General features: G+C 53.0%; 1 protein-coding gene across 2 annotated transcripts; it reads right to left on the bottom strand.

Annotated features, from left to right (window-relative positions):
• On the bottom strand, positions 1-27,487 carry ECSCR (endothelial cell surface expressed chemotaxis and apoptosis regulator). Of its 2 annotated transcripts, none has more exons than XM_006110351.5 (7): positions 27,334-27,487; positions 9,758-9,874; positions 8,798-8,911; positions 6,951-7,049; positions 5,607-5,643; positions 3,434-3,530; positions 1-2,481 (listed from the first exon to the last, which is right to left on the bottom strand). In XM_006110351.5, exons 1-7 carry the CDS (start codon positions 27,389-27,391, stop codon positions 2,473-2,475), a joined length of 531 nt encoding a protein of 176 aa, XP_006110413.2. In that variant the 5' UTR covers positions 27,392-27,487; the 3' UTR covers positions 1-2,472. The 2 variants fall into 2 exon arrangements, with proteins under 2 accessions (XP_006110413.2, XP_075756233.1); XM_075900118.2 differs by lacking the exon at positions 27,334-27,487 and adding an exon at positions 11,453-11,593.

Genomic DNA, 27,487 nt, shown 5'->3' on the forward strand with positions numbered 1-27,487 from the left:
TGTCATTGAAAGCGAGATTTATTTTTCTTTCATTGCCATCAGTGTTTATCTTGAGGGTCGATATAACTTGACGTTCACCTCAAGGGAAGTCGAGATCTGCACGTTTTGCAGTATATAAATAAGGTGTTTATAAAAGTCTGTTCCTTCAGACTATGAAGCAAGTTAAGTTTATTAGCACAAGTCATGAGTGTAGGCTGGGCAGAGAGGAATGTCGTTATCAGACATGGAATTTGGCTTTAAAATGTTCAATTTCAAAATATAGCACCCAAGAGTTTCAAAGTTACCTAAGGATCTGAGTGATAAATCCTCATTGCAATCAAATGGGAACTGGGGGTCCAGATCCCCTCGGCAGCCTGGGGAATCTCAGCTAGTATGTGTGTGTTTTCACTGCAGACTAAACTTGAGGGAACGACATCTAGTTCTGGACACCTGAGTTAGTCTAAGCTGAGTGAGAGCAACTGCATTGCCCTACCCAAGCTACTGCCTCATCACTCACGCAGCACACGTTGCATGCAGTGAGAAATCGGAGATAGGGCAGCATTAGGCATCTGGGTCCTTCCAGGTTCTGTGGTGCTCACCCAGGAACCTTTCTGATGGCGTGGCTGCAGGAACCTTGGCTGGGCCATTATCCCGGTGGAGAGCACTATAGAAATGCCTAGGCAGAGCGTCTCGTTGGAGTTTCCAGGTGTTCCTAGCCTCTGTTTGTCAGAGGGTGGAGATGGATGGCAGGAGAGAGATGGCTTGATCGTTCCCTGTTCTATTCACTCCCTCTGCGGCACCTGACATTGGCCACTGTCGGATACTGGGCCGGATGGACCTTTGGTCTGACCCAGTGTGGCTGTTCTTATGTAAGTGCAGTATAAGTACTGTAAGAAGGGAGTGGCTTGTTCCTTTTTGGGCCAAGGAGCACCGGGCCCTGTTCTGGAGGGAAGCCCCACAGACAGGTGCAGCAGATCAGCTGAACAGCAGCTAATGATTGGTCAGATTCCCAGTTGAGGGGCATCAATGAAGGTCTAGGAGAGAGTCCAACGCACCCTCTCCCGTGGCTACAGCCAAAGGCTCTAAGGGGCAAGCAGACCCGCAAGGTTGGAGAGGATTAGACCTTGAAGGCCAGTTGTCAGTCAGGACCAGGACTGTTGCTTGTGTCACTGTTCCACCCTTGTGTGTGTTTGTTTGTCCCAGGCTGGTGTTTCTGTCCACCAGTGAGCAGTGATTATGCGCCAAAGTCTCTCCACCTGAGGACTGGGTCTACATCAAAAAGATGGGAAACCCCGCTGTGTCGTTCAGGGATGTGAACAATTCACACTCCTAAGCCAGTGCGAGGCTGAGAGAAGGATGCTTCTGTCTACCTTGTGCCGCCTGTCGGGCAGGCGGATTAACTACAGTTATTAACTCCGGTTGTTGTAAGTACCGTTGAAGCGCTACAGCGGAGGAGCTGCAGCAATGCCGCTGTGGCACTCTAAATGGAGACATAGCCTTACACCCGGTGGCTCGCCGGCACTGTTAGCGAGGCCCCAAAGAGTGGCAGAAAAGACAAGACTGCACGCCAAAAAGTGTCTTTACTTCTGTTATTCCAAGTACTTGAACCATTTTATTTGCCAGCTGTTGCTGAAATAGAGCAGAAGCGGCTCATTGCCACTCATTCTGTCGCCATTCAGAAAGGATCAGAGCCCAGACCTCTTGGAAGCATCACCTACTCAGAGACCACATTTGCCATCCGATAAGGCTTATGGGTATTCCCTGCCTGGAGCATACTGTGCTGATCTGCCTGGCTGAAGGTTAATTCATAGTAAAGATAATAAAAATACTTTGCACTTCTCCAGCAGCTCTCCTTCATGGATCTCCAACCGCTTTCCAGGCATTCATCAGTGCAGCCTCTCCACACCATTGGGAGGTAGGTAAGTGTCGTTCCTGCTTCAGACAGGCAAACGGAGGCACAGTGAGGGACTTTCAGCAATTATGCCTCAATTCAGCAAAGCAGGTAAGCATTTGCTGAAGGCCCATTGACTTCAGGCCTGATTCACACTTGCTGTAGTTAATGGGCGTCTTTCTGTTGGTTTCAGTAGCCTTCGGATCATGCCTTTCAGTGCAAGGCTGAACTGGGACATCTGTGAATGTGATCAGCTGTGGGACAAACCACTGACTGTCTGGCAGGGATGCCAAAGGGTCATTAAGGGAGTGGTCTTTGTCACTGGGTTGTTTGGCTCTCCTCCCTCTAGAGCTTCTAGAACACACAGAAAGTTCTGTGCTTACCAGAAATGTAGTTAGAACATCAAACATTGCAAGAGGCTGAAGTCAGCTGGAGAAAACTCTGATAGCCCCCATAGGGTTATTTTGCTCGGCCTTAGGATACATGCATTCACTGGAAAGGATGTAATAACTTGCAAAGGGAAAGCCTCCCCCTGCCATAATAGAAAGTCAGTCCGGATTAGCTAGCTGTGTTTCCTCATGGCTCCCGTCACAGCACTGTCTTCATAGCACCTACAAAAGAACCAAGACACGAGGATTCGGCAGGCGTCCAACAATCCCAAGTCCAAATGCTCGAGTAGTTGTCCAATAGTAACCCCCCTGGGGAAGTGAGGCCGTGTCTACACTAGGAAAGTGTTTTGAAATTACTAACTTCATCTTAACCCCCGATTTAACAAATTCAAACTAGACTGTCCACGCTACAGGAAAGCCTCAAAATGAGTCCGAAGCAGGCTCCGTTAATGTGGACGCGCTATCTCGACTTGGCGCCCCAGGAAACACTGGGGAGTTTGAATTACTCTGGGGAGTAATTATTTCAGAATAGCAGCCCCGGAGCGTCCACGCTACCTCTATTTCACAATAACTATTTCTGAATTAGCGCTACTCCCAATGAAAGGCAGGAGTACAGATTTCAGATTCCGGGGTCTGTTATTTTGAAATAACGGCCTTGCTCATGTGGACACTCCCACTTATAAATTCAGCCTTGGGGGTGTTATTTCGTAATAAAGTCCTAGGGTAGACCAGGGCTGAGGGACCAGTTGTTGGGGAGGAAGATAATGTGAATGAAACCATGTACTGGAAACACCAGCACCGATCCCAACCCCTGTGAGAACAGTGATCCCTGATCTCTTAAACAGCCCTCTTGAGCTGAAGAAGAGCTCTTTTCGCCTGACTAGTGGTAGTCCCCCCCAGTTGTGTTGTCATCTGGCCACTAGATGGCAACATAACCCTCCCTTATACCCACAAAGACAGTACAGGGCTTCACAGGTCAGATAGTTCAGGTGAGTTTTGGATAAGCAGCCAATTTCGTCCTTGCTGGTGTGTAGCAACGCAGACCTCTGCATGTGGGCATGGACCTGCTTATTACCACTTTTCCAGCGGACGAAGAAAACAAAAGGATCTTCCCCCTCGGGAGAGAAATGACATCCCCAGCAGCTCTTTACAAGGAGAGGCTAGAAAGAAAAACCTTTTCCGAAGTGGGGTAAGTTGCACTGTTGTTCATGCTCAAGTCCTTCATGGAGATCAGGGTGACGCTGCTCTTCTTAGCTGTCGCTGCAGAGCAACTACGGAACAAGAGAAGGTGCAGGTCAATTACGGTCTTTGGGAAACTAAGGCAACTGTCAGAGGAGAGAGGGCTTCCCAGCACAATCAGACCTAGCTAGGGAAACGGGGGATGACTTCAGTGGACTAGAACTAGATGCTGGCGTTTTTCCTCTCTTGTTTACTGGTTCATTTCTAATCCACTACCAGAGAGAAGCCCAAGCTGTAGAATTCAAATCTGGCTCTTGCTCTCCCCCTAGTTATGGCTTCTGGATTAATGGAGCCAGCTGGGTCAGTGAGTGACTGACTATGAAATTTGGATCTGAACTTGGAATCGTTCTGGTTTGGACCCATCTCTGCCAGTACAAATGAAAGATCTTCTCATGCGGCATGTCCTTGTCGGTCTCTGGGAACGAGTTGTGGTTTCACACCAGTTCCTCAGTAGATAAATGTGCACGGAACAAAACTCTCGGCACAGGTAGCACCGGTTTGGGCAAACTCAGTGAAGAGGCCAAGGACACAATGAACGGATGGAGCCTGAATTGCCCTTTCCCCACGTGGTCCTTCAGCATCGTGGTTGAACACATTGCTAGGCCTGGGGAGTCGTGCACTGACTTGCTCATGCTGCGTCCTGTTCCGGGGGCTACACAGAGTTCAGCCTCCAGGGCCTGGTTGTTCAAAGAACCCCAGGAACATATTGTTTTAAAATGGGAGGAGCATTCAGGGGTATCACTATAGTCCATGTAGTGGAGGAGCATGAAAATAGCGAGTCCAGCAGAGGTGTCCTTTACCGTTCCTCTGCTGACTCGTATTGGATTGTCAGATTAGAGAAGGGTGGTCCAGTGGTTGGGGCTCTAGCCTATGACTGGGGAAACCTGAGTTAATAATTCCCTGCCACAGACTTTCTGTGTAACCTTGGGCATGACCCTTAGCCTCCCAATCACTCATTTGTAAAGTGGGAATAAATACACTAAAGAGTGCAAGGTGCTCAGCTACTGTGGTAATGGGGGGCTGGGTTGTTATACAAAACCTAGGGTACGTCTAGACTACATGCCTCTGTCGCCAGAGGCATGTAGATTAGGCTACCAGACATAGGAAAATGAAGCGGCGATTTAAATAATCGCCGCTTCATTTAAATTTACATGGCTGCCGCGCTGAGCCGACAAACAGCTGATCAGCTGTTTGTTGGCTCAGCGCGATAGTCTGGATGTGCGGGTGTTGACATCAAAGGTATTTGTCGACCACCCTGGTAAATCTCCTGGGATGAGGTTTACCTGGGTGATCGTCAAATACCTTTGATGTCGACACCCGCGCGTCCAAACTATTGCGCTGAGCTGACAAACAGCTGATTAGCTGTTTGTCGGCTCAGCGCGGCAGCCATGTAAATTTAAATGAAGCGGCGATTATTTAAATCGCCGCTTCATTTTCCTGTGTCGGGTAGCCTAATCTACATGTCTCTGGCGACAGAGGCATGTAGTCTAGACGTACCCCCAGTCTTTGGGCCCACTTCTGTCTCACCAAAGACATTTTCAAATCTGGGGGCCTAACCGTAGGCATCTAAATACATAGTTAGCTACTGGAATATAACTAGGTGGATTTTTCTGAGCTGCCCATTGGCTTCAATGCAGCTCTGAAAGGAGGTACCCAAATAGGTATTTTTCCGTTAACTTTTCCATTAACTCCACGGGGGCAGGACAAGGCTCAGTGTCACTTTTCACCAATTCCAAATAAATCTCCTGACAGTCCCCTGCTAACCATTTCCCTTGCTAGAATGAGTCTTGGAAAAAAGGATATTGGGGTCCTAACTGTCAGGGTGGTTAAACACTGGCATAAATTGCCAAGGGAGGTTGTGGAATCTCCATCACTGGCGATATTGAAGAGCAGGTTGGATAGACACCTGTCAGGGATGAGCTAGAATGGTGCTTGCTCCTGCCATGAAGGCAGGGGACTGGACTTGATCTCTCACGGTCCCTTTCAGTTGTCAGTGTTCTATGATTCTATGGTGCTAATAGGCACAACAGCACTACAAATAAATTGTGCCAATGTCGGCTCCTTCATCACGGGTGTTGCAGAAAGCTGCGATTCCCTAGCATCCTTACCTTTCAGACACCACGGAGCTCCCCGGTTTCTGTTTATCTGTTGGAAGAAGGGAAAAAAAGTTGGTGCTGTGTGGAATTCTATGACTGAGCAAAGCGAGATTTATTCCGAATGCCACTGACCACCACACGAGTCAATCAATGGAATGTTAAAGCCTCTGTCAGGTATTTCAGCCCAGTTAGAAAAAACGTCTCCAACCTCACGGTCTACAACTGAGTGAGCTGATGTTTGTGTTGCTTGTTTCGGTTAAGCCTTTTGGCAAACATTCATCTGAAGAAGTGGGCTGTGCCCACGAAAGCTCAGGATCCCATCTGCATGTTTTGTTAGTCTTCAAGGTGCTGATATTTGTTGTTTTTTAAGTTTTTCCGTTGCAGACTAACCTGGCTACCCCTCTGAAGCTACTGATCAAGTATTGTGTCAGTACTGGAGCAGCTTTGCCCCCTACTGGGCACTGCTTGCTTGAGCTGCAACATAGGCATCACCTGGAAATCTTACTACACTTTCCGTGCAAACATGGGAATGCAATGCTAATGCGGTGTGGAGCGAGAAGCTGAAACCCGGGAGACGTAGCCAATTGCATCGAGACAGCGCCAGCAGGCTTATCTCTGTCCCTTGTGTGTGGGGTTAGAACTTGGTCTTTCACTATGGCTATGTCTAGACTGCGCGCATTTTGCACAAATGCTATGCAAATGAGGCGAAGCGTGGAATATCGCCGCACCTCTTTCATAATTAATGAGACTCCGTTTTTGTGCAAGAGGCTTTTGCGCAAGAGCTGTTCTTCCTGAAAAAAATGCAGAAGAACGGCTCTTGCACAGGAGGAGGGTTTTGCGCAAAAACGGAGCCGTGTAGACGGCTCCTTTTTGCACAAAAGCCTCTTGCACAAAAACGGCGCCTCATTAATTATGCAAATGAGGCATGGTGATATTCCACGCTTTGCCTCATTTGCATATTTTTTGTTCAAGAGGCTCTAGTGTAGACATAGCCTATATGTTCACACTGCATTGTTTTATTTACATAGGCAACAATGACTATTCGCCACTGCACAAGACAAAGCTGTTTTTAATAAAAGCATCTTAAACTCATTCCCCTCCCCCTCTACTCAAAGTAGGCAGATCAAGTTTTTTGCTAATTAGTAGGCGTAAAGGAGAAGATAATTGCAGGATGAGACCAAACATCACATGTTTCAGCCTACAAAGAATTTTTATACTACAATTACATGGGCCCAGTTCTGAAGTCCATCTGTGACTGAAAACAGGGATCTGGACCAGAAACGCCCTTTATCTCCATACACAATCCACTTGTGGCCCTGCTGGAATGCCTGTAACCACACAAGCCCATACAAATACCTTCTGTATCTTTGGCACGAGTACACTTGAATCTCAGACTGACCACGCTGACCAGGATGATAACAACAACTACCAAAATGACTATGAAGCTGATGACACCTGAGGAATGGAGAAAGGAATAATTAGTCAATGATAACGTAACGGAGCCCAGTCTAACTCCTCCTGAAAGTCAATGAGTTAGCTGTGTTGACTTCTACAAGGTTTTGATTGTGTCCCCAAGGAAAAACATGAAGCAGATTTCTATTTCTGTTGTAATGAATATCGAAGTGTATTGGCCAGAGAGGTGATACTGACTAGAATGAGAAACCTCTTGCTCTTTTGTTTTAGCTGGTATTGTCCTCAAAGGACAATGTATCTTGATTTTCAATTAACCTTTAATTCAAAAGGCTGAGTTAGCTCCTGGGGCAGGTCTACACTACAAAGCAAAGTTGACCTAATTAACACAACTCCAGCTGTGTGAATATCACAGCAGGAATCGCCCTACCATAGGTCAAGTTACTGCAGGGTCTCTTCTGCGGGAGGGTCGATGGGAGAAACTCTCCCACTGACTTCCCTTGTGCTTTTTGATCCAGTGGAGTACCAGAGCCAACAAGAGAGTGATCGGCGGTTGATTTAGCGGGTCTTCACTAGACCTGTTAAATTGACTTCTGTGAGGGTTGATCACTGCAGGGCCGATCTCCAGTAAGTGCAGCCATGCCCCTAGTATAATTCTACTTGGTTGAAGTCACTGGAATTACAGCAGGGAAGAATGTAGGCCAATAGTTCCAGTCCAGACTATTTGGAAATCTCTTCAGTATCTCCATAAATTCCTAAAAGCTTTGGAATGTTTGTTTTTAAAGTGGAGACAATATTTAGAGACCCTGAATAATCAGTCATCGGCCCCTGAGAAGCCAACCCTAAATCTGAACAGGACATCTGGCTGACAAACAACAACAGTCTGTGGTAAATCAGAATGTGTTCATTGGCACACGTGATCCAATTGGTCAATACTGCTCCAGATTCCCGAGTGCTTACCTCTGTGGACATAAACAAATGAAATTTATTGAGTCAACACATGACTTTTCAGCCACTCAGGAGCAATGTTCCCTGTAATCTTTTCCATCCATGTGTGGAATAATTTTATGTGCACTGAGGCATGTGCAAATGTGCACCACTAGGATAAACAAACAAAAACAATATCTAGCTATGGATGCTCTGCTAAAATCAGCCGGGTGGCATCTGAATTTCTCCCGAGGGGCCGCACAAACGCACAGCTTACAGGGAACACTGCTCATGAGCCAGGATTCTCCTACTTTACACGATAAAGAAGCAGATGCTTTTCGCTCTTTTCCTAGTGTGGATCAATGGAGGCTACCGAATCCATGTTCACTTGTCATTGGACACTTATCTTTGGGCAGGAGGGGGAGGCCAATTGAAAAGCATCTTAAGGTGGATCATTATCATTTCCATTATTTTGGGGATGATCTACAGCACCTCTTTACCCCATCTTGTGCGTGGCATAAGGCAAACAGGGAGTTAACTGACACGAGTGGACAGGATAAAGCACAAGGCTAGGAGGGATGGTCCAATCAGGCTCTCAGCGAGAACAGGCAGCTGCTTGGTATTCAGGCTGGGGACAGGCAGAAGGCCACAGGCTGGGGGTTTCACCTAGGTTGCGTGTCCTAGTGATGCAAAGCCATTTTGTTTGTTTCCATGGGTCACACGCACCGAGAAGGAAAGCTGATGAGCCAGCTGATGTGCTCCTCCAGGCTTTGAACCTGTGACTCCAAAGGTGGCTAGCAGACTTGGGGAGAGGCCAACGACATCCCCAAGCTCCACCTCCGCGCCCCCGAAAGCCTGGCCCTTACCAAAGGCTGCCATCGTCAGGGCGGATTTCTCCTCAGTCGGGGCAGGGTCGGGGAGGGCTGGGCTGGTGCTCCGGTCTGAGGTGGAGGCTGTAGAGGGAAGTTGTTCTGAAGCACCTGTGGAAAAGGCAGTTTTACCGAACGGCTTGCTTTCTCCTCAGAATCTGGGAAGGACGCGATTCCGGGGCCAGTGCCGCCGTTCGCCCACGGCGCTGTTTAGCCTGACTGCAGAGAGAGACTGAGCGGCTCCTGGTGAAGTCCACGCAAACTTCCCAGTGGCCTCCAGGGGAGCAGGAGTGGGACTGTAAGTTGCACTTCTGTGCCCCAAAGAGCCACATGACTGAGCGAACGCTCACAACCTCCCGCTTCACAGCCGGCACAGAGAGGCAGAAGGACTTGTGGTAGGGAAGTAAAATCCCATTTCATTGGTTAACTGGTTAATCTTTAGCCGATTAAAGGGCGGGTCGGGGGACTGCTCCGGCTCGGCTGGACTGAAGGAGCCCTGCCACAGCCAGGCTGAAGCAGCTTCCCTGCCACAGGGCCGTATTCCAGTTGGTGAGTGCTTAGAGACCTTCTCCCCAAAAGCACTGGGCATGCAACAGTCTGGCCTTCACTTCCCCTGCCTCCCTGGCATCCGTTGTACAAAGAGGCGCCCGCTGACAGGACAGGAGCATGGGGTGCACAATCTGACGCTCAGTGTATCTGTCACTGCGAGGAAAAGTGAGATTGTAGGCCTGCCGGGGGTAGCTTGACTCTAGCTAGCACAGGTACACAGTAACCGTGCAGACAGCACAGCACAGGTCAGCAACCCGACTGCATCTCGATGCCGACTAGATGAAAGCTGGGCCGGATCTGCCCACCTGGGCCACAGTCTTACCCTGCAGCGCAGACATGCCCTGTGTGTGCGCAAAGTCACTGCAATGAAGCGCGCGGTACCGTGCTAGGAACAGGGCAGGCACTTACCGCCAGCAGTTGGTTTCCCCTCAGCTGGGGCAGAGGGAGGGCTTTCTGCCATCTGCCGTGCGGGCCTGGATGTTGACGGCGTAATTAGTGTTGCTGAAGTCAACCCATTCGTAGCCTCTGTGGAATGAACGTAGGGTTATTTTTAAGTCGCTCTCATCACGCCGTGCTCATTCCAAAACAGCTCCCCTCAAGGCAGTGCCCTTCTCTTGAAGCCCTCCGGCCTCCTGAGAGTTATGGGTGGTCTGTTAGAAAGAGCTGCTTGAGGAAACCGCTTCCGGTTTTGCTTGAGGGACCAGGGTGCCTGTGATGTTAGCAGGAGTTATTGGGCAGGAAGGGCGGGACTGGGGGTGTGCCTCCCCCAGCCCTGCGTTCACCTACTGCCCATGTGTGCACCTCCTCCTCCCCAGGGGTTAGGGTTTTTATCCACCAGCTGGTTCATCATATGTATTGTCGGGGAGCTCTTTGGGGCAGCCGGGGTGGGGGTGGAACAGGGGCAGGAAGTGCCGGGACAGGGAGTGCAGCAAGGGCAGGAAGAGGTGGGGCGGGGGGGAGCAGGGGTAAGATGAGGCAGGGTGGGGGGTGAAGCAGGGGCAGAAAGAGGTGGGGCAGGGGGTGGGGCAGGGGCAGGAAGAGGTGGGGCAGGGGGGAGCAGGGGCAAGATGAGGCAGGGTGGGGGGTGAAGCAGGGGCAGAAAGAGGTGGGGCAGAGGGTGGGGCAGAGGCAGGAAGAGGTGGGGTGGGCTCAGTTGCCCCCGGCCCCCAGGGTAACTTTATTTTCTGCTGGTCTTTCATTGTTCTGTGCGTCCTTTCCAGTGGTTTGCATGGTGCAATAAGCAGCGACTGCCCACTGGTCCCGCTTGGCAGAGAAAGGCTGTTGGAACCGGCTTTAGAGCCACGGCCGCAGTTAACACACGTGTGCAGGGGCCGTGTTCAGTCGGGACCCGATACTGTTGAGCACTGGGGTCAGATATCTAGGGCTCCAAAGCTGCAGATCTCAGCTCCCCACAGGCTGGGCTGGAAGCCAGTCCTCCCCCCACAGGCCTGGCCCATGGACAGGGGGTGAATTTCACACTCCCAGCTGATTTCAGCGCAGCGGCTGTTCTGAGAGGGGCTGAGCTCTTGGACAGCTGGGAGATGCAGTGCTAGGCTCTGCCTCTGGAAGAGAGAAGGCAGCTTGTCCAGGAAACCAGAGGCTGGCGTTTTCCTTCAGGCTGCCAGGGAGAGGGATTCTTTTGGCAGAGCCCCTCAGGCCATTCTGCCTCCATTTGCGGCAGGTCTCTCCAAATCCACCCCAGGCGCCTGCCCCTGGGCATGCTGCGGATCAGGGGTGGAGAAGCGGGTGCAGCCAGAAATATCTCGCCCGTCCTGATCCTGATGGAGGGTGTCACTCTCGTCTGTTCCCCCCTTTTCCCCCAGATTTCTGCTGGGGCGTAAGTCTAGTTCCTGGGGCAGCGCTGCACATGGGAGGCAGTGGAGCAGCACTGCCTCCTGTCACCCTTAGCCGTGCCCCCTTCCTCCGCTCAGCCCGGGGGTGACCGAGGTTACAGCTGCTTTGCACAGCCATAGCCAGGGACCTGCTGCTGCTGGAATGTCGGACGAGCACCCAACGGGTCCTGACTTTCCCGCCCCTTTTCTCTAGGCACAACCCGGCCTCCCACCAGAGAAGCAGAAGACGATGGAGGGAGCAGACACATACAGCTCGAAGAGCAGCAGATCCTGCAGGCGAAGCAATCCCTAGGGTCCTACTGCCCCAGGCAGTCCCGTGCACAGCAGGCTCAATGCATGGAATCCCAGCTCAAACAGGCCCCAGGCCCAGAGAGTTTGCACCCAGGCAGGTCAGGGCTTCAATACGGGGTGAAAACGGCTTTGCAGGTGCCAAGAGACAGAGCCCCCATGACAACACAGGAGCTGGGCTCGCGCATGTCCCCTAGTGCTGCTGTGGTTGTGCACACAGTGCGTGCGCACGCATACCATGCGCACCCTGCGTGGTGGTGATCACGCACCCAGGGAACCCATCTCGGGGGTGTTATCCAGCCCTTGTGCGCAGGCCTGTGCACACCCGCACAAAAGAGGAGGGGAAGATACAGCAGGAATGATAACAATCCCTTACAAAGGTCACATTTTTTAGGCCTCCAGGCAAATGAATGGCTGTAATTCCCTGGACGAAGCAGTTATGGAATGAAACTGCTGGGCCTCTCCTCCCACGCAGCTCAGCTCCCGGGGCTGGAAGCCAAGGAGCAGCCTGACAAGTGAGCAGCTGACACCGTGTTCTTGCATTGTCGCTGTGCAAACCACATTACTGCCATTGGTCCAGCGGGTTGGAGCAGGAATGAGAACAGCCCTGAGAGAAGGAACGGAGGGCAGAAGCTGGTCATGTGCCTGCCGGCTTCCTAAGAACTGACCTTCCACAATGCCCAGAAGATGGGAGTTCAGAACCAAGAATAATTAACTAACAATGTTAACAGGAATCATTGGGGTTCCCTGGAGCGCCTAGCCTCTCCAATAGGCATTTGCTGTTTTATTCAAGCTCCAGCTCCCCCAACACTTGTGATTATGTGAGAATTGCAGCTTTCACGTGACTAATGAATCTTACTATGTAGTGTAGAAAGGTGCGTCTGTCTGTCTGTCCGTCCAGCCTTCTGTGAGTCCGTGTGTTCAAGAATTCCTAAACAGTAAGAGCTAGATCCGTGTTTCTCAAACTGTGCTCCGCGGAGCACTGGACATCTCCAGGGGCTCTGTGAGGTTGACAAACTAGAAACATCGATAGGTACAACACATACAATCAGTGGACCACTGGGGCTCCGTATATATTTTTACGCATGTAAAGGGCTCCGGAGCCCAAAAGGTTTGAGAACCGCTGAGCTAGACCATCAAATTCAGTAGGCAGCTCCCTCTTCTCGTTACTTAAAGCCAGGGCAGGGTTTAGTTGTGCCAGGACAATGGGATGTGCCTGGAATTTGATTGTTTCTCATAAAATAGAAAGGGAGGGATCTGGTAAGAGGGAGTTATGCTGCAGAATGACTCACCACCAACTTCACACCCCACAACAGAAACAATAACCAGGACTGATCCCTGCGACAAACCCCATTGCCAAGTCTGGCTACCCGAGTGACACCCTCACAGGACCTAACCACATCAGCGGTACCATCAAAGGCTCCTTCACCTGCACATCTACTAACGTAATATAGGCCATCATGGGCCAGCAACGCCCCTCTGCCATATACAGCGCACACACCGGGACTTTGTCTCTATGCAGAAGAATAACTGGACACCAATCAGACATTGAAAGCCAACACACAACATGCCAACATGCCAAAGGCTGTGGGGAGCACTTTAACCTCTCTGGACACACCGTTTTGGACTTGCAAGGTGTCATTCTCAGACAGAAACCCGGCAAAGGTAGACTGCCGAGAGAAACTGCCGAGCTGGATTTCACGTGCAAATTTGACACCCTGAACCAGCTCTAAACAAACACATCCAGGTATCCTCGCTTTCTCACCACGGGCGGAGATGAGCCACATCCATTCTGATTTAATTAGCACTGACGTCACAGTCCCATCTCTGTCTTGTTTTTGTCCTCGTCTCTCTTCCTGTCTTTTTCTCTTCCGCACCCGAGGAAGTGAGTTGTCAATCTGTTAGTCTTTTAAAGTGCCACAACTTTAAAGTGTTGTTTTATTTGGGTGAGACACGGCCTGACCTTACAACTCTTTCCAGTACAAGGTGTTTGTTGTTGTTTAAATAAAGAGGCCATGCCCGAGCCTGAGACGGATGAGGGTGGAGTCACACAAAGGGCCATTTTTCTTATTACGTTTATGCATTAAGGAAAACTCCCTGGACTTCATATAAGGGATGATCTTGCGATAGTGCTGGAGAGAGTAGATGCCTCAGGAAATCTTTTCCACCTCCCCCACTTTGAGTTTCAGTTCAATTAATGGGGTAGGGCCTCAGACAGAGAGTCAGGAAACCTGGCTTCTTTCCCGCCACTGACTCACTGGATGACCTTGGGCTGCTCACATCATCTCTCCTCACCTCTGTTTGCCCAGCTTCCAAACAGAACGATACTGACCAGCTTTTGTGACGTGCCCTGGAGCGAGGGACAGGGAAACACTGTGCCGGAGTTCAGCATTGCTGTGCCCGGGGTATGTTACAATGGGCGTTTGCCGTGCAATTTACAAAGAGAATGAGGTGCAAACTGTTACGAGTGGCTAATTATTGGATCGTCATGAATTCTTTGGCTTACTGGAGTGCTTGTAGCGATGCCCCCTGTGTGTGCATGTCTGTGCGGGCTCGGCCTCGGAGTGTTGGGACCCTTTAATCCTAGACAGCTATTTTAGCCTGTAAATCAGACAGTCGCCACTGAGATGGCTGCCCTCACTGCCCTGTCCTCGCTCCATGCACTAGCTGTCACTGGCCGGGTTCTGCCCATCCTGCGGCTGTACAGTTCTAGGGGTGGGGATGCGTGTAGTTGCTCATGCAGAGATGAATGGAGGAAAAGGAAGGGGCATTGGAAAAGGTGCAGCCCAAAAGGAGCGGGAGGTGGTAGCACCTGCTGTGACCCAGTCCGAGATCAGAGTTGCCCCTGGGGCTGCTCTAACTTACAGCTGCTTCCCCACCACTGTCTTTGGACCTAGAATGTGCTGCAGACACACTCGCACCGTGTCCCCTCTGGCCCAACCTCTCATCCCCCCCCCCCCCGCCCCTATGCAGGGCTAGAGTAACGGATCCTCACGTCTGTTACCTTCAGGGAGTTTCACGCCAGTGTGAGCGGTGGCTTAGTAGGTGGCATTTATCTGAGGCTGTGCCTAGCCCGGGGCTCCCCTGTGCTGCTGCAGGGCCCCTCTTTTTGGCCGGAGACCTGCTCCTGAGGCTGGCTCCAGCACCTGCTGCTCACGTCCCACCACGAGTGATGGGGAATTGCATTCTGCCCATCTCCCTTGCTTCTGGGCCCTGAACCGGGCCTAGGGCCCTTCCTCAGTGTTCCACATGGCTGCTGAATGGTGCTGTGATCTGCTGAACAGCTGCCGCTGTCCAGATGCATGGCATGGAGGGTGCGATTTGGCAGACGTCATGCACGGTGGCGAAGCATTTCAGACGGGCGATCCCACAGGAGCGGGCCCTTCCCTCACAGACAGAATCGTTTTTATAGAAGACCCGTCAGCTGGTGACGGACTCAGGAACACGCTCCACCCACATGCCCATGAGCTTTACCCCCACTAGACTCTCCCTGGGTGACATACCCAAGAACACTTATTCACCAACGTGTCAAAACCACACCCCTCGGTCTGGGGCAGTGCTGGTACGTGCGCTGTGTATCTTGCGAACCGTGTAAACCGATACTTGGCCTCTCCCACCAGCCACGCATGACCCCAGATGTACACTGCCTTCTCACTGACCTGGTTTCAAAGAAAGAGTACGTTACCCATTAGCTGGAATAATTTTTTTTTCAATCTATTCTATTAAAACCCTTCCTGAGTATCCTATACAATTGCAGCCATTCTCATTATTGCTAGTCAAAAAGCTCCGGCACAGAAACATCATAACGGCAGAGACAGCTCGTTGGCAGCGCATGCCCTACACACCAATACCCAAACGGATACTCACTAGAATGCAAAGTCACTAGAGTGCCAAAGGAACTTACAAACCGCCGGGTTCCACCAGGCACCAAAGGGACCGACCTAATCCCGTCAGCTCAGCCAGAAATGCCCCGCAGCACCAAGGTATGTGAAAGAACGGGCCAGACTCCTCCTGGGCATAATCCCACTGCAGGAAGTTCTACCAGAACTCGATGACCGCCCAGTGATAAAGATCAGTCAGGCTGTGTATTATGAGGAACACTCTTTATTCGTCGGTTTATTTTTAAAGCCAGGTTCTGTGTAAATCTGGATTGATTCCACTGGCAGGAATGACTTCTGGGGAATGACTCGGGAGTCGCTCTGCTTTCTTGGACAGCAGTGTAAATGCAGAATCTGGCTGAAATTGTTCTGGAGGCTTAGATCTCATTGTCAGGTTCTCCCCTTGCCCACAGAGAAGTGATCTAAACTAGCCCACTCCCTTGGGCAGGATTAACCCATCGCTGCACCCAAGCAGATTCCCCCACCCCCATCCTGGACCCCTCCCTGTTGGAGGAGGAAGTGATCTCTTTACCCAGCCCCCTGCTCTCTCCTTGGCAGGGTTGGGAGACGCAAAGGGGATCACAGCTGGGCGTGATCATCCACCGGGAACCAGTTTGCACGTGAATGGAAAGAACTTCCCTCCCTCGCGTGAGTGAACCCTCAGCCAAATGTGAGCGGCCTCACAAGATCGCAGCGCCATTCACGCAGAGGAGTGAGGGTCTCCGAGGGCAGATCTGCGCCCGCTAAACAGAATCAATACGTTTTCTACATGTAGGCGTCCCAAGAACCTGGGCGGTAGGCACGTGCCTCGTTTGCTTGTCCATTCATCTGGCCCTGGCTGTGCCTTCCACAGATTCAGATCTGCTCCCCAGCAGCACAACTCTGCCCGGCCACTGGGGGTGGCATCAAAGCTCCAGCCGCTCCCCTTCTGCACCAAGGTATCCCTTGCCTATCTGCATGGGAAGGGAGCTGTGCCCCAGCAGGGCCTGCCCTGATCCCATGAGCAGCTCATGCCGGGGAGCAATGAAGCCATGGACACTGGGCTGGGTGTGGACAGGAAATCCCATCCTGTCCCTGAACCCAGGCTTCTGCAAAGTTTTCGTCTGCCCTGACAACAGCCCCTGTGCTGCCATCTCTCCCGCCCCTGTTAGCAAGCATCAGGGGATAGTCATGGCCTAAGCATGGGGGGTGTAAATAGCCTAACGATACTCCACTGCAAATGTTCCACAAAAGTTCCCCCCTCCCAAAAATATAGAGTTCTTCTTTCCCCACACTATCACTTTCCCAAACAGGCAGGGCACCGTCCGGTCACCTTGCCTGGAGGACTAACTGCCTGTAATACTGCATTTGCTTTGTAGATGAAGCCAAAAATGTACAGCATGCCCATCATTCCAAGCACTTGGAATCTCTACAGTAGCTGCAGTTTACACCTGGTCACGCCAAGCCAGCTTCACCAGGGCTTAATGTTCTTTGGAAAGAACCAGCTTCCGAGCTGGCAATCGATGCATCTGACTTTCAGCTCACTTGAACAGAAGCCTTCAAGAGTTAAGCCCAGACATTGGAGACGTGGGAATGAGGAAGCGGGGGGAGGGAAGAGGAGGACGCTGCCTCCTAGTGAACAAAAGAAAGGGGAAGGTGACTGTGATGGCTACCCCAAGCCATGAGATCAGGGGCGAGAAAAACATGACCTGGGGGCTGAATGCAGCCCATGGGAGCCTCCACCAGGCTCCCTGCCTGCTGCTCAGAGCAGCTCTCTGAACACTGTGAGCCCAGAGGGAGGGGGGTGGTACATGCTGCTTCGCCCCCAGCATAATCTCACAGCTCCCACTGACCCAAAACCAGCCAATGGGAGCTTCCTGTTTGCAGGCAACACAGTGCACAAAGTACCCCTCCCCCTTCAGGCTCGCAGCATTCAAAGCCACACATGGCCCCTGCAGCCAGTGCAGGTGTAACCGCCACTAGGCGGATTTGAACCTGGGACCTCTGAAACAGAGATCTAGGAGCCTCTACCCTCCGAGCTAAAAGCCAGCTGGCTCCCAGCCTAAGCTGTAGAGGTCTCTTGATCTTGACTGTTGCTGTGGTCTAGGTACCACTTGCATTGCCCAGTAACCACACTAGGGCTATGGCTACACTCGCGGCTTCTTGCAGGAGTAATATGCAAATGATGCTAAGCGTGGAATATTGCCGAGCCTCATTTGCATACCTAATGAGCCACCATTTTTTTCAGAAGAGGCTCTTGCTCCAGAAGGAGCGTCGACACTGCCCCTTCTTGCGCAAGAAAAACCCTCTTGCGCAATGCCGTTCTTCCTGTCGAGTAATAGGTGTAACGGCTTGCGCAAGAAGGAGCAGTGTAGTTGCTCCATCTGGCGCAAGAGCCTCTTCTGAAAAAAATGGTGGCTCATTAGGTATGCAAATGAGGCTCGGCGATATTCCACACTTAGCCTCGTTTGCATATTACTCGCGCAAGAAGCCGCGAGTGTAGACATAGCCCAGGTGTGTGGGTTTCACAGGGGAATGAAAGGTATGGAGTTTGCACCCAATCCCCAGCACCCCTTCCTGCCCCAGGTTACAAGCCCTTGTTTGTTTAGCCTTCCTCCCCTAGGTTCAAGATCTCTTTATTACCCAGCATTCCCTGTCACAACGAAAGCCGTGTCTGCACCGGAGCTAAGCTTTCAATTCCATCTTGAATGGATCTGCCCCGAGAGACTGCTAAGCCCAGAGCTGGGGAGGAAGCGAAGGGCAGCTGAAGCCACAGAGCAGGAGCACAGCCACAAAGGGTGTGTACAAAGGAAATGCCAACCCTCCAGGCATGGCTCCAAGCTCACCAAGCGGGGAGTCCTCGTGTGCATGGAGGGGAACGACGGTGACAAAGAACTTGTGTGTGGTATGTCGGGGCGTGGGGCGGGGCGAACTCCACTCGCTGAAGAATGTGTTGTTTGTCTGTAGAGGGCCTGTCCAACACACCGGGGTCCCATCCCCGACAACGGCCCCAGGCGCTGCTGAAATACAAACCCGTAACAGCAAAAGGCAGGCCACCTCCGGTAGGGCTGCAATTACGATTCCCATCGGAGCCGTTCCTATGACTTGCCCCTGAATTTAAGGGCAGACCCATAACCTGTTCTTGAGCCTGGAGTGATGTGTGGGGGCTGGGAGGCTGCTGAGTGATTCATGACAGGAAATTTTGCTCTGGCCTTGCTGTAACAGGAAAGGCCTGCTACCGCCAACCCCGGCTCCCCCCAGGGCTAGGGGTACATGTCACCTCCCTCCCTTAGAGAGAACTTTTTTAATTCCCCAAGGGTGGGAGAGCAGGAGAATTTGAGATTCTATTTGTGGGATTTCTTCTTTGACTTCATTCTGTAGACAGCAAGACATATCCATTAAAACCAGGAGTTGGTGGGTTTGAGGGATCCTCAGTCGGCTTTTATTTTTGGAACGTCAGCTGTTTCGAGAGTGTTTGCTCTCAGGCGGCTTTCCCAGCTGCAGCATAAGGAGAGACGCTTGATCTCTTTTAAGAGGGTTACAGTCAGCAGCAGCAGTGACGTAATCAACAGCTGGGGTTCAGATTCAGTATTTCACTGGGCTCTGAATTAGGCCTCAGATGGACTCTGCTCAGTGACGTGGGCTAGCAGGTTGCTGGATTCCTCAGGGAGGGGAATTCTTTTACTCATGAACAGGCTCAGATCTCGGATCTGTGCAGCGGGAGAGGTTGGAGGACATGGAGGGTGTTACGTCATTGGACTGTCATGGAAGCAGCCTGTTTGGCTGTGGGGTGAAAACCTTCCTTTCCAGATGTGCAGGGAGCTCCCACTCTGCTCTCTACATGGTAGCTACAGAGCCGGTGGGACCTTCTGGTGGTCCTCTCCACGCCCCCTTTGGGTTTTATCAGGTGGAGAACACGTGTGTCCAAAGAAGCCAGTGGAATCACGATCATCACCTCATTCTTTGACCTTTTGTCTCAGTTTTTCAAAGCGCTTTGGCCAAGCTTTTCCTAACTGCGAGCCTAACGGCAGCCTTCTAAATTCATTAGTCACTTAATAAGTGACCCAATTTTCAAAAACGCTGCCATGCAGCCACTCCTCGGGTGAAACACAGCAGGATTAAACAGCGCCCAGCAACAAAGAAGAACAGTTTACGATGGCAATAAAGGAATATCTGGTATCTCGCTGAAGTGACAGGTAGATGTAATCGGATGGGTAATCTGTGTAGTTTCTGCTGTGACATACTCCAGTCACATTCCGTAGCTCTGGGGGCCATAGGCTTTGGCGTTTATGAACAATGTATACATTGTTGAGGGTCGGGGATTGCACACAGCTCCACGGTGCGGGCATGGTGAGTAAGCCAGGCAAAGAAAGGGATTGCCTTCCCCAAAAAACTCTGGTGAGCATGAAAGGGGTAGGGCCTTGGGCAGGCTTTGGAATCTCCATCACTGGAGATATGAAAGGGCAGGTTAGACGGACCCCTGGCAGGGATGCTCTTATTTAGATGGTCCTTGGTCCTGCCTCAGGGCGGGGGACTGGACTAGTGCCCGGTCACGGACCCTTCCATGCACATAGCAAGAGGAAAATTTGCTCAGAGCAGTCTGCCATCTAACAGCCAAGACAGAACATGGGTGGAAGAGAGGCACCCCGTTCCTCATTTCCTAGATGGGGGCTATGACCAGGGCTGGCCTTACCATGAGGCAAACTGAGGCGGCCGCCTCAGGTGCCAGATTGTGAGGGGGGGGGGGGGGCACCACTAGGACCCAGAGTGTAGAAAATTGTGTCTGCTGCTGTTAGTTCTCCTTTATTGGGGTAGGTAGCGGAACAGCCCCATGAGAGGAGCGGAACCGGAAGGAGGCAGAATTGAGACCTTGCAAAGTTTTGGCCCAAGCGAGGGGGCCTGGGGGCGTCATTTCAGCTCCCCGCCTCAGGTACCAAAATGTTGTGGCCAGCCCTGGCTATGACCTAGACAAAGTGAGTCACCACAGGTCACGTGGAAGGTTTGCAGCAGAGGCTAGAATTGAGCCCCCTACGCCCGCGTCCCAATCAAGAGCTTTAACCACAGCTCCATGCTCCTGGCTGAGGGCCGGCTCGCCTGTGTCCACCCTCCCGGGGGCTGCTCTCTCGCGGCTCAGGCCGGGTTAGCGTTCTGTGGGAGGGCAGGGCAAAGCCATTTGGCTCTGAGAAGGGAGCAGTGAGCAACGCCAAGCAATGCCGTGAAGCGGCGTGCGTGGGACGGGCCAGCCGGGGCTGGGATCTGGCGAATCCGGGGCAGAGCATCAGCGAAGCAGCTAGCAGTGAAGGAGGGGCCTGGCGAGCGTTTGTCCGCCCCCGCGCCAACAGTCCTCAGCACCGCCAGCCGTCCGAGCACCACAGGCCTGCGCCGGGAAGCCGCTCACTCCCCGGCCGCTGCCAGGCGACCCCCCCGCCCTGCTAGCGCGGCCAGTTTCCTGAGCACACGCGGCGAGCTGGCTCTGGGTTGCCATGGCAGCGGCGCTCTCGGGCCTGCCCCTCTCCGCTCTATGGCCGCTTGGGTCTGTCTGGCTGGGGCCCGGGGAAGGAGCTGCTGCTAGCCAGGCTGGCGTGCAAAAGGCTGAGGAAAGCCTTCTGGCTGGGACCAGAAACCCCCGGCACGCCCCCCGTCCAGCGCCGAACCCTGGTGGGGCAGGGTTCTGACACCATTCCCTCGGAACATGGTGCATCTCCCTGCCCCAGCCCCTAGCGCCCAGGATGGGGAAATCACAGAATCACAGAACACTAGGACTGGCAGGGACCTCGGGAGTCATCGAGTCCAGTCCCCTGCCCCCATGGCAGGACCAAATACCATCTAGACCATCCCTGATAGACATTTATCTAACCTGCTCTTCAATCTCTCCACAGATGGGGATTCCACAACCTCCCTGGGCAATTTATTCCAGTGTTTGACCACCCTGAGAGGCAGGAACTTTTTCCTAATGTCCAACCTAAACCTCCCTTGCTACAGTTTAAGCCCATTGCTTCTTGTCCTATCCCCAGAGGCCAAGATGAACAAGTTTTCTACCTCCTCCGTATGACACCCTTTTAGATACCTGAAAACGGCTCTCATGTCCCCCCTCAGTCTTCTCTGCTGTGCCAGGCAGAGGCAAACGAGAAAGAACCAAAGTCCCGTCTCCAGGAGAGAGCACAGGGTGGGTTTCCTCTGTAACCTGCAGCAGCAGCTCCGAGAACAAAATGGCAGCCGATCCCTGTGGCTATTGAGCTGTAGAAGTGCTAAGGAGTAAGGGGGGGATACAGCCCTAAGGGCCAGGCGGGGCCCACACTGACACCTCCTCAGGCGCTCTAGGAGGCGAAGCGCCCCAGGCCAGGCAGCTCTGAGACGGCACAGCCACTGTGCCACGCCATAGGGGTGCAGGGCAAGCTGAGGGGGTGAGGGGTTCTGTCCCCCCCATTTTGGGAGTCATGCCTGCACTAAGGAGTGTGGCAGGACTGTGGCTAACCCCCTGCACGGGACCAGAGCAAAGGCATGTGTGAGCAGGGCGCCTGTCCGGTCACCCAGGTTACTAGTGTCCTGTTCCATCTCAGCAAGACAAAGGCTTTCACTGTGAGCTCCCCTCAGGCTCCCGTACAGCGCTTACGGGGAGGGGCCGCATACGGCTCTGTTGTTGCTGCCCTGCCCTATTGCTTCCTGGCACTTCCTGCCCACGGGAAGCCAAACACCAGCGCACCCGCGGCTCATGCAAAGTTCCACCCGCTAGCCCCACCGTTCAATCCCGGCCCCCAGAGGCCTTGCCAGCCGGGGTCCTCTCACCAAGGTGCCTATCATCAACGACCCTGCCTCAGTTTCCCCCACTCCACCCCCATCATTGGGTTCTGTGCCAGAGCAGGTTCCTCTTATGACTGCAGCCGGGTCATTGTAGTCTCTCCCCCTCCGGGCAATAAGGACCCAATAATCGCAGGCCACTGCCGAGTCCTGACCCCTTTGCTGGGGGCTGGCAGGGGAGCCTAGCCTCTGCCCCACACTCTCCTGTGGCTTCCAGCCCAGGGACCCACAACCCATCGCATAGGCCCTTTGCAGACTCACAGTCTCGGATTCTCCCTCCATGGGGATCCGACTTCCTGCCAGGCTGCTGCCAAGGGCCGCGCCTCTCTGTGCCCTGGGTCTCTCGCAGCCTCCCACTCCGCTGAGCTGCAGCCTCTTAGCCCCTGGGCTGTGGCTGGCCCTGCACTTAGCCCCTGGGCTGTGGCTGGCCCTGCAATCAGCCCAGCTGAGGACAAGGTGCTCCTGCCCGTTAACCCCTTAGTGCCCGGGGTAGAATGGGTCTGTCCACCCCTGACAGGAGCGTGGCTAACTAGTCTGGTTATGGGGCCTGCAATTCACAGCTGCTAGCTTTAGGCACAGACCTCCAAGGCAGTGATGTAAAATGTCTCCTGTCACCGGAGGACCTTTGCGCCTCTCGATGACACCCCCCAGCAGCCTGTGGCGTGCCCCAGTCCACCTCTGTGATTCACGTGCAATGATAGAGTTCCCTCTAATCTAGTCCAATGTTCCCTCTAATCTTTTCCACCCATGTGCAGAATAATTTTGTTCAATGTGCACCAAGGCTTGTGCAAATGTGCACCACTGGTAGAAACATAAACCTAGTTGTGTGCGCTCTGCTAATCAGCTGGGTGGTATTTGACTCTCTCCTGAGTGGCCGCCCACGCGCCTGGCTTACAGGGAATTCTGCCCAGATCTCTGCAAACCACGCTTGTTTCTTGCTAAGATGGGCCTGGACCAGCCTCCCAGCCTGCACACTGCCAGACTTGGAGCAAGCTTGGCAGGGAATTCTTGCGGTGACATTGGAACGTGCCTCTTTCTTCTCTGCTACATGGGCCAGGACGGCCCGGCACTCCATGCAGCGGCTGGCTCTAATCCCCAAAGAACCCATTTCCTACATCTTCGGTGCAAATACACCCTCCTGCCCCACATCATCCTTGACCATGAACAGTGTCACAGGCCTGTGGTGCTCAGCCAGGAGGCTGGATTTAACCCCTTTGTCAGCACCGTACTTTCTCCAGAAGTGCCCTCAAAGCACAGCCAGCATGGGATAGCTGGCAGCCTCTGCCCAGGGACCCAAAGGGGGGCCGGTTCATCTCACCAAGCCAGCAGCAGCTGCGCTAAGCTTGTCCCAGCCAGGCTCTTGCATGGTTTGCAGCCAGTAATTCTTAGCAGTTGGGTCACCCGAGTCTGAGTGTCGGCAGCGAGGCCACTTGCTTACGGTGGACAGAGCCCGGCCCCTCTCCCGGCTCAGGGCTCCAGCAAAGATCCACGTTGGAAGCCGAGACGTCCTGGTGTTCACCTACTGGCACCATTTCCCCTAAGGGCACCTGTTGCTGACTCACGATGCCGGGACGCACGGCCCCCTGGTCATCGCTAACTGTTCGCAGAAGCCCCCTCGGCCCCTCAGAGGAACGTGGAGCATGTAACACAGCTAGGCTAGCTCAGGAAGTTCTGCATCGTGAGCAAGCCCTTTTGGCATATGGGACCCTCCTGGTATGCACCCGCCCCCTTCCTCCTCCTCCAGACTGGCTGGGCTTTTTTGGCCAAGGAGCACAGGTCTTGCTGGGTTGGCAAAAGGGGTGGCTGTCCTGTGGGCAGGCAGACAGAGTGGTTGGAGCTGGAGTTCGCAGGAGGGTTCAGGATACCAGGAGGTCAGAAGCCAGAGACTGGATAGCAGAACCAGAAGTCAGTAACTAGACTCGAACTGAGCTGGGATACTGGGGGTCAGAGACTGGAAACAAAGCAGAGATCAGAGCCATAAGTCAGAGGTCTGGAGCCAGGCTAGGTCAGGGGGCTGGGAAGTCAAGTGGGGGGAGCAGGAGCCCCATGTTATGCAGTGCAAACCACGCTGAATCCCAGCCTCCTCTGTCTGTTGCTAGCTTAAGTAGAGCCAGCGGTCCAATCAGCTGCTCTGGGACTCTGCCAATGGGGCATCAGGGGTGGAGCCTCAAACCCGGTGTGAGCAGTTGCTATGCGGAGGGTTGCAGTGTGGTTGCTCCTGGGGACCTGGGTTCAAGACCTGTGGGTCATGAGGGTGGCCAGGGAATAACACAGAGAGGCAGGTGGAAAAGGCTCAGCAGCAGCTTTGTGGAGCAAGACCTGGGATCTGACTCTGTTTCCCCTTGGCAGTGCAGTGAGCTCAGGACCAGAGCCACGTGTGCACTGTGAGCATGGCAGTCACTCCCCTTGTGCGATTGCACACTTACTTGCACAAGCTGTCGGCGCTGGATATAACTAGCAGCGGAGTTGCTAGAGTGACCACCTTTGAAAGGCAACAAAATTGGTGCCAACCCAGCCATGACCACAGGGCAACTCCAGGAGCCCCGGTGCTCCATCAGCCACCTCTAGAGCGCACACGTACCGAGAAGATGGAGAGCGTTGGGTGCTTCCTGCTCTTGGGCGACTCAGACCCACTCACACGCCTGCCTAGTGCCCTGGCATGTTGGCGGGCAGGGAACTGCCACCTTTTGCACGGGGCTGATCTGTTCTCACGTAACACTGGGAAGTGGGAACACAGCAGAGGGCAGGCGCCGTCTCGGCGCCCTGTGCTCCGAAGGCCAGTCAATGATTTTTTTGGGGTAACTGACAAATCCATTAAAAACCAGCCTGGCCAGCGAGATCCCGGGCAGCCCATCACCGGGCCAAGTGCCAAGATGCTGAACCTGGGGGGCACCTACTTGGCATGGCTGCGCTGTGCCTCAGCTGGGCTTATCCCCACCCTCGCGCAGTGAGAATGAGCAGGAATCGCGAGAAGGGGAGCCACACCCCTACTCGTAGGCACTGCAGCGCCTCCCCTCCCCCCCGCTACTTCCTTAGCCAGCACCAGATTGCTCGCAGGCGGCCCAGCCCACTTTGCAAGGGCCCATGCAGTGAGGGGAGGGGAGACTCTTTTTCCTTGGGAGCACTGGCCACCATCGACCACGTGCCACGGCGAAGAGTTTTTCCCTGGTCTTCTTCCACGTCCCCCCAGGACGGTAGTTCTGTATCTCGGGACACGCTGAGCCCAGGGCATTCCCAGCCTGCCCGGCCCACGCAGCTCTTCCACGGGATCGCTGTTCCAAAACCAGACCCCAGCTACCCCCAGCTACCCTAACCAGACCCCAGCTACCCCCGGAAAATGATGTGCGACAGGCGGCACCGCAGTATTCCCCCTGCCCTCTGCGCTACGCCTCCGACAGCCCCAGCTGCTCGTGTAACCCACACGCCTCCTGGGTGTGGTGCGCTGGCCCAGAGAGTGGCACTGAGCCACTTACAGACAGAGAACAAGTCCGCTCCCTGGCCTTAGCCAAGCGCCAGCTGGCTCTGAGCTCTGTCAGTAGCGGCTCATGCACCAGGCTCCAGAGGTCCCTGGTTCGGTTCTGCCTGTCGGTGCTACGCTAGGGCACCAAAATAAGGTGCAGCATAGGAATTTGCTCTGAAGCAAAACAGACAAGCCAGAATTGCGACATCCTGGACTGCCATGTCAGCGCCACGCTAACGAGACAAAATACACCAGCATGTTAAATGGTCTCCCGCGGACCACAAGCTGTAAATGAGCCCCTAAAACGAGCGTACAAGTTGGATGGCAAAGGAAACACACAAGTGCCTAAGGTCGCAGGACTAGAACCCAGTTGTTCTGACAATCCAGGGCCCTACCCACTAGGCAAGATTGCCTCCCCACAACAGCGGTTGATGTGGTGGATACGTCCAAGGGGGGTAGTACAAGCCTGCTGGAGAGGAGTAAAGAGGCAGCTGGATTTGAGTTTAAAGGCCAGACTGGAGCCGGATGACGTGGCAGGTCTGTCAGGTCCCAAGAGAGAATTCTGAGCTGTAACTGCCATTGTTACCGAGAGACCAATTGTCCACAACTGCTAAAAAGCTTCCTAGCATCCTAAGGAGCCCATCCGAGTCTGTTAAAATCCCTCTCTCGTTCCCGAGTGGGCAAAATGCCTTCCTCCACTGAAGTCAGCGGTGCTACTTCAGGACGAATTGGGCCAGTCACTGTTTGGATACCATTGCAAATGCCTAGGCACTTGCTCCTAGGAACTAACGGAGCAGGTAGCAACTGAAGAGTCCAGAGTGTTATTCTTTGACAAGCACAGATTTATTCTCTGCTTTCTGCAAATCCTGTTATTCCCCCATCGCCAGGCCTCTACCTCTAGGCAACTCTTCCTAGGACTTAATCCTACAATCCAAACCTTCCAGCCCGACATGCAGGACTAGGTATTGTCTTTGCAGTCATCTGTTCTAGAAACAGCAGCGAGTAACTTTGCAGCCCCTTCTGCCGGCATGGAATACAGAAACAGGGCTATTCCCTGCTCGGCCGATACCACGCACACCACGCACACCCAGCGTGCCTAGAACAAAGGGGGACGCCACAGGCCAGATTCGAAAACACGAATCTCTGGCTATGGAATTAACACTTGCCCCGCCTCACATTAAGCAGCATGTGTGAACGTGTAGTGAAAAGCTGAACTATTAACTAATCTCTATCTGCTGACAGGACTTTCTTTGGATAAAGATGGTAAATCATGTTCTAATGTCAGTGTCTTGTCTGCAGCTGTACATCATCTCTATTAACAGCTATGAGAAATGATTAGGGAATCAGTCCAGAGGCAAAATGCTTTGCAGGACAATAATACCTTGCCCATTTCAAAACACAGTAGCTCTAGTCATTCTATGTCTCTGCCGCAGCACGCATCAATTACTTAAAAACCCCCAAGCCCCTCCATGCCACATACACAGCCCCTTCGTTATCACAAGACAGGAGTTTCTTTTAATGTGAACCCTCTGAAACAAACTTCAGCGGAGTGAACATGCCCCGATTTCTAACACGCTGATCTCCCAGTGTAAGCACATAAGCAAATTCTCAGCTTTTCAGTTGGATCTGCTGGGGACTGGGCACCTCTGAGAAGCCGGACATTTCTCCTAAACAGGAGCTAAAATCCCTCTTTCTAAAATCCCCCCCTCCCCTCTGCAGTGGCCTTACCTAGAGAACACATGCAGCCAAATATCCACACGAGCAGAGGGACGTTCAGCGCCAGCATCTTCTCGGTCACTTGTGCCTGCCCAGCCCGCGCTGTCCATACTGGGAGGGAAAGAGGGGCGAGGAGAAATGTGCTGGCCAGGGTTGATTCTTTCGG

This window comes from Pelodiscus sinensis, chromosome 16 (assembly GCF_052426305.1).
Source record: "Pelodiscus sinensis isolate ZL-2025 chromosome 16, ASM5242630v1, whole genome shotgun sequence".
NCBI lineage: Eukaryota > Metazoa > Chordata > Testudines > Trionychidae > Pelodiscus > Pelodiscus sinensis.

Excerpts from the sequence above, each read along its gene's own strand:
- ECSCR (XM_006110351.5), bottom strand. The coding sequence starts at position 27,391 with ATGCTGGCGCTGAACGTCCCTCTGCTCGTGTGGATATTTGGCTGCATG. Across the intron at positions 8,912-9,757 it reads GGGGAAACCAACTGCTGGCG|GTGCTTCAGAACAACTTCCC; the intron begins GTAAGTGCCTGC and ends CCTTTTCCACAG. Across the intron at positions 5,644-6,950 it reads TCGTGCCAAAGATACAGAAG|ATAAACAGAAACCGGGGAGC; the intron begins GTATTTGTATGG and ends TTCTTCCAACAG.